This window comes from Pterocles gutturalis, unplaced genomic scaffold, assembly GCF_000699245.1.
Source record: "Pterocles gutturalis isolate BGI_N339 unplaced genomic scaffold, ASM69924v1 scaffold21828, whole genome shotgun sequence".
Classification (NCBI taxonomy): domain Eukaryota; kingdom Metazoa; phylum Chordata; class Aves; order Pterocliformes; family Pteroclidae; genus Pterocles; species Pterocles gutturalis.
The window spans coordinates 14,369-30,322 of NW_010121016.1; the positions used below are offsets into that span (position 1 = coordinate 14,369).

General features: G+C 40.4%; 1 protein-coding gene across 2 annotated transcripts in view; it reads right to left on the reverse strand.

The window, feature by feature from the left end:
• Nucleotides 1-406: 406 nt before the first annotated feature.
• The window catches only part of LOC104464413 (transketolase-like), a 20,183-nt gene continuing 4,635 nt past the window's right edge, over nucleotides 407-15,954 (reverse strand). For both annotated transcript variants that reach the window (XM_010077107.1, XM_010077108.1), the window contains 9 exons: nucleotides 15,190-15,308; nucleotides 13,292-13,485; nucleotides 12,521-12,685; nucleotides 11,120-11,276; nucleotides 7,128-7,258; nucleotides 5,707-5,790; nucleotides 5,447-5,540; nucleotides 3,650-3,772; nucleotides 407-709 (listed from right to left, as the gene is read on the reverse strand). In XM_010077107.1, the coding sequence (XP_010075409.1) occupies nucleotides 522-709; nucleotides 3,650-3,772; nucleotides 5,447-5,540; nucleotides 5,707-5,790; nucleotides 7,128-7,258; nucleotides 11,120-11,276; nucleotides 12,521-12,685; nucleotides 13,292-13,485; nucleotides 15,190-15,308 (1,255 nt within the window). In that variant the 3' untranslated portion in view covers nucleotides 407-521. The remainder of the gene's footprint in view (nucleotides 710-3,649; nucleotides 3,773-5,446; nucleotides 5,541-5,706; nucleotides 5,791-7,127; nucleotides 7,259-11,119; nucleotides 11,277-12,520; nucleotides 12,686-13,291; nucleotides 13,486-15,189; nucleotides 15,309-15,954) is intronic.

Below are 15,954 nucleotides of genomic sequence, written 5' to 3' on the forward strand. Positions count from 1 at the left end.
GGAGGAATTGAAGCAAAGGCACTGGCCACCCTCCTCCCGCAATACATGCAAACCTCTCTTTTCACCAAACTCCCTTCAAGACACGATTTTAATCTTCAGCAGTAAGTTGGACCAAACATTGAAGAAGTTATTTGATTCACCCTAGGCTACAATGCCCAACGTCTATTTCCCTGCCGAAGCACGGCCTGCTCAGACCTTCAGTGAACACCCAACTGCTCCCACGCTAGCACTCACAGTAGGGAAGGTTAATTGCAAAGCAGAAAATGCTCCTGCTATACAGCACACAAAGCACAGCTGCCCACAAATTGTTAAATAACCTGAATATTTTTCAGTGACTTAAAACTTTCAGATGTTACTCCACTGCACAAAACCCCACGGAGAAAAAAAAGAGATTAAAAACCAGAAAGTTTTTTAAGCTGGTATTTTTATTAGAACGCTCTACATAAAGCACCTTTGCCTGCTTTAAACTTACAGTACTTCTCTGAACACTGATTTTCTGTAACAGCACAAGATGCCTCAAACTACTCCGCATTTCTTGATTTGGACACTGCCACCTTAACAGCTTGCACAATGGCATCTTTATCAATGCCAAACATCTTCAGGAGCTCAGCTGGCTTCCCACTGCGTGGTACATGAGACACGGCCAAGCGATTGACCGTGATACCAGGCTCACCCACTACTGCAGCGCACACTGCTTCTCCAATGCCACCTATGGAAGAAAGTCAAACGTGACATGCATCTCTATGCTTCAACAGGCAACATACAGATTGCATCTATATCTGATTCAAAGGTCCATGCAAGTTAAATCCTCAATTCACATGCTTATGAGAATCATTGATTGTAATGTATGTCTGAGTTACCCAATTGTGAAATAAAACCAATTCCCTGTTTCAAAGGCATTCTGAGGACAACCAGCCTGACACTTCTCAAGTCCTTACAAATTGGCAGTAAGAAACATATACCTCTAAAGGGCACAGAACTGTCAGGAAGCCTTCACCACCAGCATCAGCCACCAAAGGCCAGGTTTAAAACTATATTTAGGCTGAGGAGTATTCACAAATGTACTTAAGAAGCTGACAGTCTTAATTCCCACCAGTCTCAACAGCATTTAAGAGCCCCATCTTTCACAATGCCCGTACACGCTGCTAGGCACCTCTCTGAGTTATGCAATGTATTCACAACCTTTGCTTAGAGCTCAGCTCAGACTGAATCACTATCAGCCACAGGGATAAAGGATGCAATGGAGAACTGTTTGGCAGCAGAAGTCACTGGAAGCAGGAGTACTAGGGAAGATGAAAACACAGGACTGGTGTCAAGAGCATGTGCTCTGAGACCTGGTAGGAGAGGCACTTTGGTGCTGCACTTCAGTTAGGGTGTATCCAGGAACGCAGTGCTTTGCACAGCTCTGGCCATGATGTGATTTAACCAGTTAAACTTAGCCTCCAGACAGAGGCACCTCCATGGATGCGGCTGGTAAGATCAGGTAGATGTGGTCTTGCAATATATTCAATACACCTTGTGATGCATGTGCATTTGACCTTCCTTGATTGCATCACACAGAGAAAGCTGTGCCAGTGTAAATCACGTGTTCATCACCTCAAGGCGTGATGAGTTTGCCATCTTGCAAATAAGCAGTAGAATATTTATCCAGAGCAGAAAGATAAGCTAGAAAATGACGAGGCTCAGTGATGCTATCACCACCCATAGTCTGGAACAGAAGTATGGTATAATCAGCACTTATGGTAATACCAGCTCACTTCAGATACCTGGCAAGAGTGATGCTCACCTTAAAGTAAGATTGTATTCTCACAATATAGACTAATTTTTGCAATATCTACGAATGCCATAGTTCACAGCTGCCCCTCTGCTAATTTCTCAATTTCCCTCCAAGAGGAACAAGCCTGACATGCAATTCACAACAGCTGCTTTCTGTTTGCATATGGTCTCATCTTCACAGCACGTGTTTGCACAGGCAAGGCCCTGAAAACCTGTGCAAACAAGGCATGTCAGAGAGCAAGTGCCAGCAGACTATGGAGTTAACTCCAGTCAGCAGCTGGTCACAAGTGGTGTTCCCCTGGGCTCCATGTTGGGGCCAGTTTTGTTTAATATCTCTGTCAGTTACCAGGATGAAGGGATTGAGTGCACCCTCAGTAAGCTGAGGGCAGGGGGGCTCCACAGAGGGGTCTGGACAGGCTGAGTTGACAGGGCAAGGCCAAGCGAGGCTAAGTGCAGGGTCCTGCACTCGGGTCACAACAACCCCCTGCAACGCTACAGGCTTGGGGAAGAGAGGCTGGAAAGCTGCCCAGCAGAAAAGGGCCTGGGTGTGTTTGTCAACAGCCGACTGAACATGAGCCAGGAGTATGCCCAGGTGGCCAAGAAGGCCAACAGCATCCTGGCTTATATCAAAAATAGTGTGCCCAGCAGGACTAGGGAAGTGATTGTGCCTCTGTACTCTGTACTGGTGAGGCCGCACCTTGAATACTGTGTTCAGTTTTGGGCCCCTCACCACAAGAAAGACATTGAGGTGCCGGAGCGTGTCTAAAGACAAGCAACAAAACTGGTGATGGGTCTAGAAAACAAGTCCCACGAGGAGTGGCTGAGGGAATTGGAGTTGTTTAGTCTGGAGAAAAGGAGGCTGAGGGGAGACCTTATTGCAAGACCCCTATCACAAGTGGAGACCTCTCTACAGCTACCTGAAAGGAGGTTGTAATGAGGTGGCTGTCCATGTCTTCTCCCAAGTAAGAAGTGATAGGACCCCTGGAGGTATTTAAAAGACATAGATGTGGCACTAAGGGACATGGTTTAGTGGTGGACTTGGCAGTGTTAGTTTAACAGTTGGACTCAATGATCTTAAGCGTCTTTTCCAACCTAAATGATGCTATGATTCTAAATAAAATCCTGGCACAGAAACTGGCAGAGTCTTGTAGAGACTACTCTGCTTCTCTCAAGAAGTATTTTATCTTAAGATTAACTTGGGAATCATCTTAAAAATTCCTTCTTGTGTGCATCATGCACTTTTTACCCTCAGCTTAGGAACACTACTATATACCAGCAACAGATTCTGAAATGGCCTGTAAGCAGGTGAAATGAAGGAATAAGTGTCCAACAAGGATGTAAAGTGTTCTGTCTCTTCACAGGCCCTGATCTGCTCTTTTATAGTAGTAAAGAAAGAGAGAGGAATTTATCCCTGAGTGACTGCGGAAACTGCCAAACCCATTTGATTTCAAGCAACCTGGAATCAAGCTTTTGGACACGTAAAACTTAAGAAAGGTGCACAGCAATGGTCTCTCTTGCAATTTAACGAACTGCAGAGCAGCTGCTGTAAAGCCATACTGAGACCATTCTGTGCAGAATCACTGCAGCAGGACACTGCGAATAAATGAATCAAGACTTCATTTGGACTAAGCATAGAGAAGGGCACAAAAGGCCAAGTTAATCAGAAAGCCAGCCCTGATCAACCCATGGAAATTTTCAACCCTCAGTGTTGTCTTGTGATTGTAATAGCAATGAAAAAGGCTAAAACTTCTCTTTTGCTTTAACTGAATGACAGCATCAGGTCCCATACTTGTCTCTCAGGTCAGGAGAAACAGTGAGCTTCCCACCCCTGGGGAACAACTCTGTGAGCTGTGACCTCCCGGACCCAGCTCACCTTCATGGTAATGGTCCTCCACAGTGACAATTCTGCCCTTGGTTGCTCTTCCATTTTCAAGTATTGTCTTCTTATCCAGAGGCTTTATAGTGAAAGGATCAATCACACGGATGAAGATTTTTTCTGCAGGAATAGAATTAAATTATTTGCTAGATGAATTTGGAGAATACAAGACAAGAGAAGTGGTACAGGGAGCCCCTGCGATCTTGTAGAGCCACTATGGAAACTGTCTACTCTAACTCCCAGGTATCTGTACCTATGGCTTGTTTACCACAAAAACCAACTGACCCTAACTTTTGTATGTGTTCTTTCTTCATGCACCTTGTGAGACAGTAACATCCATCTATTCCACAGACAAAACTCTTGAGGCAGAAAGCCTTGGATAAGTGACTCAAGGTCACTAGGAGTGCCTGCCAGCAAAGCAACAGTCTAACTGGCCTTCCCACAGGTAAGAGCAGAATCTAGTCACCAGGAAATCCTTCTTATTCAGACTGACAATCACAATTTTTTCACAGACCTTCCTTTTGCCTTTATTGTCAAGCCAAGCACAATTTCCTTCTGCTTCTTTGGTCTGTAGGCATTCTGAATTCTTAATTGCAGGCTGCCACCTATCAGCTATGCCTGTTTGAATTGTCCCAGCCCTGACGGTGGCACCCTTAAGGTTGGCATCAAAACCAGAATTTGTTCTGTCATCGTAAGGCAGGCCCAGATTGCTTGTTAAAGCTACATACAAGTGGCAATTGTTTATAAAGAATAGCAAATTACATGAGGTTTTGTCTGATCTTGGCTAGCTGAACACTGAGTCAACTCTCATCATACATAAAGAAGCCCTATGTTATGTTGACAGTTTTGTGACTGAAGTCTCTTTAGTGGCCGATATATTTTACATATTTAACACTGCCTCTACACTAAGGGATTATTTCGCCATAGCTGGTTATTCACACTTCAAGATAAGTAGAACATCGCAAAGCATGGTAAATGCAGAAAAATAACAGCTGTGAAAATACAACTTCCAAAATGTCCTAAGCCTGATAGCTCAAGGTCATGGCAAAATATCTGTCCACCTAGACACAGTATACCCGTAAGACACAAGCAGCATTGATTTTATTATCTCTTACTATTTGCAATTTCTTCCTGGGCAATAGGCTACTGACTCACAGATAGATTTTTTTGGCTTCTTTCTCTTCTTATTTCATTGAAGGATTTTTATCTTTGCTGTGAGCTGTCAGTGCATTTGAGTACTATCATAGAATTATTGCTTCCCACGCTAGTTAAAAGTTGATACATTAATTAAAAAAAAAAAGCATTTATCAGTGAACCATATGTACATAAAGGCACTGCATTTCAACAGCACCGTGGTGTAAGAGCACACACACACCCACAGTTGCTGTGGCTCAGATGACAAGCTGTATTTTGTTCACTGGCCCCAGCCTGACTGCATTCTGTTGTGCTGGTACTCTAGCCCACCTAGACAATATGCCAGGGAAGGATCACTCTGGCTTCCAATACACTTCCTCTAAGATTCTGCCTGCAGGGCACTTTCGGACAGATTAGCAATTCTAAGGAGACTTTGATCTGATCAGTTTGGCAATTTTCAGGGCTACTAATGCTGCTAAGCTAACTAAAGCCTACTCAACTAGGCAAGATTGGCAGATATATACTATGTTGCACTGTATCAGCTTAAATACTAATTAACGTTTACCAGTACAAAGGGTGAGCAGTTAGGCTGAGTGGTACTGATTTCTTTGCTGTGTTAAATGATAAAAAAGGAAAAAGAACCCCCCATAATCTGATCACCTTTTCTCAGCTGCTCTGCTGCAGCCAGAGCCTCATGCAAAGTGACTCCTGCTCCAATCACAGTCACCTGGTCATCCTTACTCTTCAGAACCACCTGCAAGAAAATGTTTCCATTTTTAACAATAGATCTTATTGATATTTCTGGATATTTTATTAAAAAGATCAAATCTTTGGCATTGGAATGTGTTAGAGGGAAAGGGGCTTTTACAGGAGGAACTTTGCGTATTTCTTCTGATTCTGTTCATCTGGGTAACATTTACCTTTGCCTGTCCGATATGGAAGTCCTCATTGTTGTTGTAAATGACAGGATTTTCAGGACGACTAGTTCTTATGAAACAAATGCCCTGTTTTGAAAGTAAACATGTTATAAGTTACAAAACCAGAAAGGTGATGACAGTCTAGTTTGTAAACCCTATGAAAAAACACAGCAAATCGACTTTGTCTAATTGTCTGGTTTTCACCCTTCCATGTCACCTCTGGTCCTACTGAGTAACCTCTTCTCTGCACCCCCCACTGCCTCCCCCAATTCCAATTAGTCCTTTTTCAATAGCTGGTTGTTTCAGACATTACAACACAGTTAACCCATTCCTAGAGCACGCTGATAACTTACAATTTTCTTTCTGATTCCAAGATCTTTATTTCTCTTTTGTTCTCTTGTGGAAATGGAGAATCCTACTTGAGTTAATTAGAATCTTAGAACTTTGCCATACATGTGCAAATTTTACTCTAGCAACTTTAAAGGAAAAGAAGACATGCTCAGCTGAAAGCAAGGAAAAATGCTTTCCATCATTTACTGTCCTGATGCCCTTCCAAAAGAAGTAACAAATCAGTACTTAAATCTAATCTCTCCCTCACACTACCTTACACTCTTTTCCCTCCTCCTCTTTTTCACAAACCACTCATTACATTTGTTACATACCAATTTTCCAACTCCTTCACAAAAAACCTACAGTAGCAAGACTGAAATTTTTCAGATTATTTGCTCCTTTCCCAAGTTAAACTCCTATGGCAGCCAAAAGGAGTACCAATCAAGGAGATGACTATGTCAAATTAGCTGAAGATAAGAGAGATCAAAAACTCTGTCACAGCCACATGGGAAGTCTTCAGTCATCCTCAGCCACAGTCTAATTTAACTGCAGTCCTTCACTGGCAACAGAGGAGCACAAGATGACCACTGAGACAGTCAACTAGCATAAGCACCAGCAAGCAGCATCTCCAAAAGATATAGACTGTCTTAGACTACTAGAGGACTTGGATCCTGAGCTTTCACGTACAGGCAGTTGATGATCAAAATCCTCAAGAAAAAAATCTATCTTTCCATATCCAGCTTCAATTTTGACCCCACAGATATCATACTAGGAGTGTACTTTCTCTAAGTTTGCCAAAGACCAACAAGAGAGTTACACTTGCCATTATTTCTGAGCCAATTTAGACCCAAACTGCAATCGCCGTGTAATCATTTACATCTCCCCAAATCAGGCCCACAGCATTCCAGACTTCATTTTGCACTAGCCTGGACAGAACATCTGCAACCTCTCCATGCAAATAAAACATCCCACTGCCATGCTGGAGCCTTTGAAAGAATTTACGTGGGTAGAGACATTCAAGAAACATGTCAGAAGCAACAAAAGAAGTATTAAAAAAGAATTATTCTCTGGCTCAGAAATATTGTGATGCAAACCTTAGTGTTGGCAGCTATTTCCACTGCTTTTTCAGTGGCTACAGCATCACTAGGGTAAAACACGGTGGCATTGGGAACAGCGCGGAACATGCACAGATCCTCCAGTCCCATCTGAGATGGCCCATCCTCACCTAAAAGAATTAAACCAGGGTTACAAAAAGTAAGTGCACATTTTTGACAATCATTCAATATAGCAGTGAGGTTCAATGTAAACCAGAAAAAAAAAAAAGTATAAAATCAGGCACACACAGAGGACATGCAAGTCTACCTGCTTGAGACAAGAATCATCTTCTCCTTAAACTTGGAACCATCTAAACAGTAAACAAAGATAGAAAGAGACTAAAAAGAAAGAGAATTGGGGTTAAAAAGAAAAATTAGAAAAATAAAGTGTAACAATAGAACAACACAAAAGGAACTCAACCAAAGTAGGAAGCGGATAGATACAGAAAGAGGGTCACAAGATACCTGAGCATCTTCAGATTTACACGTACTGAGGACGCATGAGCAAAATTTATACTTGTCAACAGTGTTCCTCTAGATTTAAACTGCTGGAAATGTGAAAGGAGAATTGCACGTGTTCCATCAGACACGGAGAGTGCACTTGGTACAACTACTCCCAAATTCTTTGGCTCACTTCAAGATTAAATGAAGGGTATGTATTTTGCAATACTATAAAAAGCCTATTAAACAGCAATAGGGCATTTGTGTTGCTAATTTAACAACTCAAGTGCCTTCTGGCATAAACTGCAGATCTATAGAATTGTTAGCCAGAACATATGCTGCATGCCATGATTTTCCATAGTTAAAGAAACAACCACCACAACACCCCCACCCCCAATGACCTTATGTAACGGTGCTTTGGGAATGGCACTGTTCCAAACCAGCCATGCAAAGAGTTCTGAATCCAGTCATGTCACAGCCTGCAGAGCAGAAGCAGGACAGTAAGCCCTCCCACATGCACCCGCTACCTGTTGCTCAAGAAGGGTGAGTTCACGAGGAAGGAGGAGAGTATTTTCATAAGAGCAGTACAAAACTCTGAAGAACTTTAAACATGTTAAAGAAATCAATCATTGAACTCTGCCACTAAACATTACTAATAAAGTAAGCATGAACCAGGAAAAGAGAGCATCAGCTTTCAATCATGACATGAAAAAAAATTCTTAATGTCACAGTTTCTAAATCCATATGCACTTTGACTGAATGAGCCAGATCTCATTGGGCATCTTCCTTTCCTAAAATGCACCCATACAACGTATACATAGAAGTGAAATTATGAAGAACAAAACTAACAGGTACCCTAATCAGAACCTTACCCAAGGTAAAAAGAGTACTCATGCTTCTCTTACTTTTGCTAATGTGGTGCCAATAACACCAGCATTCACAGTTCATACTAGTAATTCACAGACTAGCACTAAACTGAGTTTGGCCCCAAGTGCATCTGTACGAAAATCCTGATGTACATGGTTTTAGAGTAACACAGATCAAAAGAGAGTAATTTTCAATTACATCTGCAAAACCTACATTTACAGCTTAATAAAAAAGAGTGCTTAATATGAACTGCATCAAATGTCTAGCATATAAAGCTGGCTGTCTAAACAACTGATATTTCTTGTTTTGACACACGTACACTACGACTTCTTTCCCTCTACGTTCAGTTTTGGAAATACAGATTTTCCAACATAAGAAGGGCACGGACCTGTTGAAGCAAGTCCAGAGGAGGGCCACAAAGACGGTCAGAGGGCTGGAGCACCTCTACTATGAGGACAGGCTGAGAGAGTTGGAGTTGTTCAGCCTGGAGAAGGCTCTGTGTAGACCTTACAGCAGCCTTCCAATACCTAAAGGGGGCTACAAGAGAGATGGGGAGGCACTCTATCAGGGGTGGAGTGATAAGATGAGCAAGTCACTGTTTTAAGCTGAAAGAGAGTAGATTTAGATTAGATATAAGGAAGAAATTCTTTATTGTGAGGGTGGTTAGACACTCACCCAGGTTGCCCAGAGAAGCTGTGGATGCCCCATCCCTGGAGGGGTTCAAGGCCAGGCTGGATGAGGCTTTGAGCAACCTGGGCTCATGGGAGGTGTCCCTGCCCATGGCAGGGGGGTTGGAACTCCGTGATCTTTAATGTAGGTCCCTTCCAACCCAAACCATTCTATGATTCTGTGATTCCATTACTCTCTTATGACACTGAAAACATTTAATGGTTCACTAGATGTTTTGGTCCATAAGCAACTACTGGTCTAGGAGTGAACTTAAGAGTAATGCAGAAGGTCAGAAGGTCATTGTGATAGTTATTTCTCACAAATTTCGTGGGTCCAAATTTCAGTGCAGCAGAAATCCAGGTCTACCTAGAACTGCATACATAAAACTTCAATTTTCACCACAGTTAGGATTCTGAATTCCATGCAGGCCCAAAGTTCATAATTCATACCCTTCCATTTAAAATTGAATTTTCTAACTGCTTGAGGATTTCTCTGAATTACTTTCTTTTACAATTCAGTTGCAAAACTTGGAGTTCAAATTCTTTTTTGAAAATCAGAGTTGAGGCCTGAAGTACATTTGTAACTCAAACAACTTTATAAATCTAAGTATGCACTTCACAATCACAGCTCCCAGCAGAATGTTTCAAGTGCTGAAAACTGAAACTTGGAAGTGTAGTACTAGGACACAGTTCAGGAAGCCCAAAGGAGTTTTATCATCTTAAATGAGCAAAGACCAAAGCTAATTGGCTTTTGCACCAACACCCTTTGCTGCTTGCTAAAAGACTTTAACTGGATTGAACTAGACTATGATGAGGTGGGATGACTGATTTTAAAAATAAGAGGGTTGCAATAGAATCCCTCCCTTAATGACATACACAAACCATAATCTGATATACTCTACTTACAGTCTCTGCTACTGAAGCATACTTTGTATCATTCCAAGTTATGCTCAAGGTTCTGGATGAGACTATACACATTTATGAAGCATCTTTAAAGCTTTACCAATACTACAGGTCAAACTATTTTGCTTTAAACAAAAAAACCCAACTTTCCTCCAAACCATACTGCTAGCCAAAACTATTAAAGCAACTGAAAAATTTATGTATGCAAAGAACCTTAATTTACTACCCCTGTCAGCTCTCCCTCTCTTTCTTTTTCCCTATCAATACCTAGTAGCACTTCAAGCATGAATGTCTACTGGCACTTTCCTTCTTGGTATGCAAGTCTGCTCCTGTTTTCATGGGTGATGCCTAGGCATTTCATTGAAAAAACAAAACTCCTTTCCTCCCTCAAACTAAAATCAAACCCCAATATGATCTGACATGTACCAGGTTATGATGGGAAGCAAAAACCAGAGAAGGTACTGCGCATTTGCTGAATTATGTAACAGCTTCACAGTTCCCATTTCATTAGTATTTTGAGGCTTCGGGGGTTTTTAATTAACACATTAACTGCTTCAGTAGTAAGAAATACTGAGAAAAGTTGAAGCAATTATTTCAAATCGGTGATCTTCAAAGGCATAAAAAACCCAAACTATTTACCCTCTTTTTTTTGAGATTGGAGGCCAAGAGCATCTGTGCAAGAATCAGTATCATTAGTTTCTCACTTCAGGGACTGTGAAACAAAGGCACAGTAAGCACACAACTATTATCACAGAGGATTTCAACTGCAAAGATGGAAAGAAACATAAGCTCCTCACTTGCAATCCAATCCCTTTATATGACTCTATACTTGTAGAGTGAAAAAGCTTGAGTCTTATTTTTATCAGGGCAAACTGATAAAAGAAAAAAAAAAGCAGATGAGTTGATGAAGGTTTGAAATCTTTCTCATTATTTCTAAATACGTGTCTGATAAAAGTGAATTGCAAATATGATGTCTTCCTATAAATGGTGCCGCTGTTATACAATCACAGCTGTACTAGTGATTGTCTCCACAAAGCATTATCAGTTTGACTGCCTGACACTTATCACTACATGGATGGCAACTGCTGATAAATAAGCCAAGGCCGCCCTTACCAATAGAAACACCGCAGTGTGACCCACAGAGATTGATGTTACTCTCGGAGATGGCAGCCATACGGATCTGGTCAAATGCCCGTGTGAAGAAGGTAGCAAAGGTGCTGGCAAAAGCAACAGTTCTGTCACGAGTGGCACAACCAACTGCAATGCTCACCTGAAAAGAGGGAGATTGTACAAGAACAGTGAATTCCGCATTTATTGACTGTTTCCAAGAGGTCATCTGTGGGACTTCCTACCTTGAAAGTCTAGCAAGAAGCTCTCAATGCAGATTACAAATCTCTGTCCAGTCTTGCTCCTAATTGTCGGCCTTTCCAAAAAAGAAAGGAGGCAACTCACTTGTCCAGTATCTACCCTCCAGCACCTCTTCTGCTCCTTGCCTCAACTGCTAGCTGTTATTGTTGATCCTTCCTGGCAGCTTTGCTTTTTCATCTGTTCCAAGCAGCCATTCGTAGTGTTTTAAGACTTATCTCCCCTTTTTTCTTTTCCTGGTTTTAGTATCTCCACTAGGCAAAAATTATCATTACTAAGTGGGAATAGATTTACCTGTGTTATTTGGACTGATATTTACTAAAAGGACCCTTCTTCAGCAAGATGGAAATTACAAGGTCCTTATATTGTTTATTGTTTCAACTACCCTATACATTTATTTTACACAGAAATTGGTCTGCTCTTCATGGCAAACTTCTCCTAAGCTGATTTAAATCCAAAAATGCCTGACTCAAGCCCATGAAACCGCCCTAGTATAAAATTTGCAAGAGATAGCCCATGGGTTCTTTGGTTATAAATCATTACAGACAACAACAAATTTCTGCCTGAACTTGTGTCTTTCATTTCATTTGCTTCAGTGAACCCATACAGGTGGCAACTGAAGACTCAGTCAAACAGATGAGTTATCAAATTATTTTAGTCCTTTCTGTACATATGTCATCAGGCTAAACTTATTAACTGTTTCTCTGTCCTCATCTTTACAGCCCAGTCTAGCCCAGAACTCCTTGTCACATGGTGACATTCCATTTCCTGTGAAGAAAAAAAAACAAACCTAAAAAGTATCTTCAGAGTTAAATCTCTACAAATAACACTGTGGAAAGTATTGCTGTTGTTTACATGTTACCATATCTTTGTGTTCTGCTGAAACACAGACAATATGACGACAAAAATAAAAATAAAAATAAAAAAGAGGGGAACTTAGAAAAAAATTATTAGAAGCACTCCTTTGTATTATACTTGTAAGCCTTTGCCATAGCCTACTTTCTCCCTAAGAAGTAAGTCAAATTAAACATCCATGAATACACATGTGAAAAGCAAATATTAAAACCCCACCTTCTGAAGACTCAGACCAAATGGTCTCAGATCCTGCTGTGTAATACCAGTATTTCATAAAACCAAGAGACCAATTACCATGTTCTGTTCAGCAATGTAGCATTCAATGTAGCGGCTGGGATGTTCTTTCTTAAAAAGCTCTGAGAAGGTAGAGTTCTTTGTGTCTCCATCCAAAGCAATCACTCGATCATTAGCATGGCCCAGTTTTGCAAGTGCAACACCATAAGCTTTGCGGGTAGCCCACTAGGAAAACAAAAACAGAGCAGCACTGTTACAACCTTCTGTTTCTAGGAGCTTTTTCCCCCCATTTTCTTGTTCTTCCATGACCACATATGCATACAATTAAAACAAAAAACCAAAACACAACCAAAAACATTTTAAGTGTTATCAGTATCAAAAGTACATATAAGAACAGTAACACACAGAAGAGTAAACAAAAAAAGGAAAAATACAGTGAAGCATCAGGACACACATCTATGCTGAAATCAACAACTCCCTACCAATCCAGCTAGGAAGTTCTGAAAACCTTGGTTTCCAATCATAGAAATTCACTGAACCTTATGGAGTTTCTTAATTCTAAATACACACAAAATAGTTTGGATAATTAATAATGATCACAAAATGAAGAAGAGTGATTTGAGTCCTTATATTTTAATGTATCCTTTCAATATCCAGTGAGTTGGACGTCTCTGTGTCACATCACAGAGGTAGGCGTTTACCAGGATACTCAAAATAGCAGAGAAGAGGTGGATAGTTGAAATTGTGTCAAGGGATAACACAAACCCTTCTGCCACCCATTAAACAGTCTCACACTTCAAAGTATCTGACAGTGAAAAAGCAAGGGAGTACCTTTTCTCCCACTTTGTAAGTTGGTGGAGATGGCATCTTAATGTTTCTAATATTTACTACAGGTGCATCTTCTTCTGGGAGGGCTGGAGACAGCTTTTTCTTATTTTGGATTTTGTCATCTATTTCCTGAATGACTTGCTCAGCCATGTTTTTTGGAAGGGGCTTTCCATGCCAGCTTTCCTTATCTTCAACTCCTGTGTATTTAAAATTGCATTACAAGTAAGAAAAATATAAAAACTATTTAAGTTTTTAGCTGCAGATTTTACCCAGCTAAAAGTGCAGTGGAGTATGACAGTCTAGTACAATCTACCAAGGAAGAACATCCTTATTATTCCCACTGTAAACAATTACAATAGTATTCAATTGCATTAAGACAGACATGTTTAGAGAGAAACAGTCAAATTCCATATGTTCCAAACTAGTGACAAAATTCCAGCATCTTCTACTGACATTGTTTTTAAATTGGAACCTAAAAGACCTGGTCCATAACTGTGTTAAGAAGTAAGCAGTAAATCAGTGTGAACAGTTAACATTAAATTTCAACAGTCAGGCCTAAACAAACAAATTCAGCCAAGTTTCAAACAACAACTAACCAAGCTGTCTAATTCAAACAAGACCTGAAGTTTTACAGCTTTATTTAATACCTTCGAAGACTCTTATCTTTGTGCACTCAGCACTAACAGCAAAATTACCTCTGGCTGATATGCTGCTTTTGAACAAGTCACCAAGAATAATGAATTCTTCTTGCTTACTCAATAAAAAGGAATTAAGATATTCACTCCTGCTATTAATATTTATCTGGTCAGAATGACAAATTCACAGAGTGCTGCTAAAAGCTGTAGCTGAACGGAATCATGGCAACCCCTGACACACTGAATATGCATTTACTCCATTCAGCAACGTGCAGTAGCTAGGACACATCTCACTTGCAAGAACCAAAATAATTTTCTTAGCACTAACACTATTGAGAATTATAGAGAGCTTGAAAAACTCTCTGCATGCTATTGTTCAAATGTGTAGGTACACATTTGTCCCCTCAACAATGACATTTAGGTAAGTTTCACACCATGTGAAAACTACAAAAGGATCTTAGAGGCATCATGAACTCCAAAATTCAAACAGCTGCTAACCTATCAAATAATTTCTATGGACTACTGTATCCTTTATCTTGATGAATTATACATCAGATCATATGAAATAACCTGTACTATGACCAGGTACCTTATGTACCACGTCCCATGCAGCTTTGTCAAAACTGTAAGTGCAGCACCCCTCCTTGTTTTCTGTGCATTTATACTGCCTGGCTGGTAACAAGCAGACCCCGTTATCTGCAGGTCAGGGAGCACAGAGCTACTGTGACAAAGTTACTTCCTTCTCTGTCTCAGAGTAGTCTCTGGCAGCCTAGGGATAAAGAGCAAGACAAGAAGGTTGCCCTCTGCTAGGACAATTTTCAAGACCAAGTCATATGGTCTAATGTCCTCCCTGTCCCCGGACATCTTCCAGACTAGAAAAGACTTTTAAAGAGTAACAACTCAAGGACAGCTGACAGCAGAGGAAATCCTACTCTGGATCTGTAAAAGTCCAGTCAACATGGAAGTGCACCTGGCTGGATTATGTGAAGAACCAAGAGCCACATCCTTGCCTGCTTCCAATGAAGCATCAATATAATGTCCTCCATGAGAAAACGCAACAAAAGAAAAAAAAAAACCAGGGTGAAATTCTGAGCTTTCAGATTGTATGGTAGTATGATCAAGTAAAAAAGCTGATAAGATACCAACCTTTTCCTAATGTATAAAACATTAAACTTCTATATTATTTAATGATTGCACCTTTACTGCAGCACTATGTACGTATTATTATATACACATCTGAACACAAAGCAATAAACGTTTCATTACCTGATATGCCTCTGCCTTTAAAAGTCTTTGCAATGATAGCCGTTGGCTGATGTTTGGCCTGGCCAAAGGCTTTGCAAAGTTCCTCCACACTGTGTCCATCAACGATGATAGCATGCCAGCTAAGGACATAAACAGATCAACTGTTTCTAACGGGTTTTAGCATGTGACACTCTCTGTTAGCTAGCAATAACAATAATGAATACTAACTTCATTCCAATGCAGTGTCTTTTTAAGTAAGAGACCCGAAGTATTCGAGAAACACGAACTAGCGTCCATTTGAGATCATAAAATATCACAGTCCCTTTTTTTATAATGCAAAATGAGTGACAGAGGGATTAACAGCTACTAGCAAAATTCACAGCCCACAGATAACTAATGTATCCTAGATTTCTTCAGACATAACAGCCATTTATAATCAAAAGAGCAAATCAAACATCTAGAAATCAGCTAAAAAAATTACAATGAAAGTTGAATAAAATAATAAAAATGCTCCATCTGATCTTTTTTTGGCATGAATTTTTGCATCAACACAGAAATACACATTTCTAAACTAAATTAAAGCTAATACCCAAAGAACTCTCTTACAAGTAGTGGTTTCCATGCCCTTTTTTCATATCTACTTGCTATGACAGTACAGTTAGTCACACAAACAGTTCTAAAATCTGTATTTCATGTGATAAAAACTGTGTTAAGATCCTCCAACAGATTTAGTAGTAGTTTTGTTTTTCCTCTAAGCAAAAAATTCTGCCACTTCTAATATTCCTG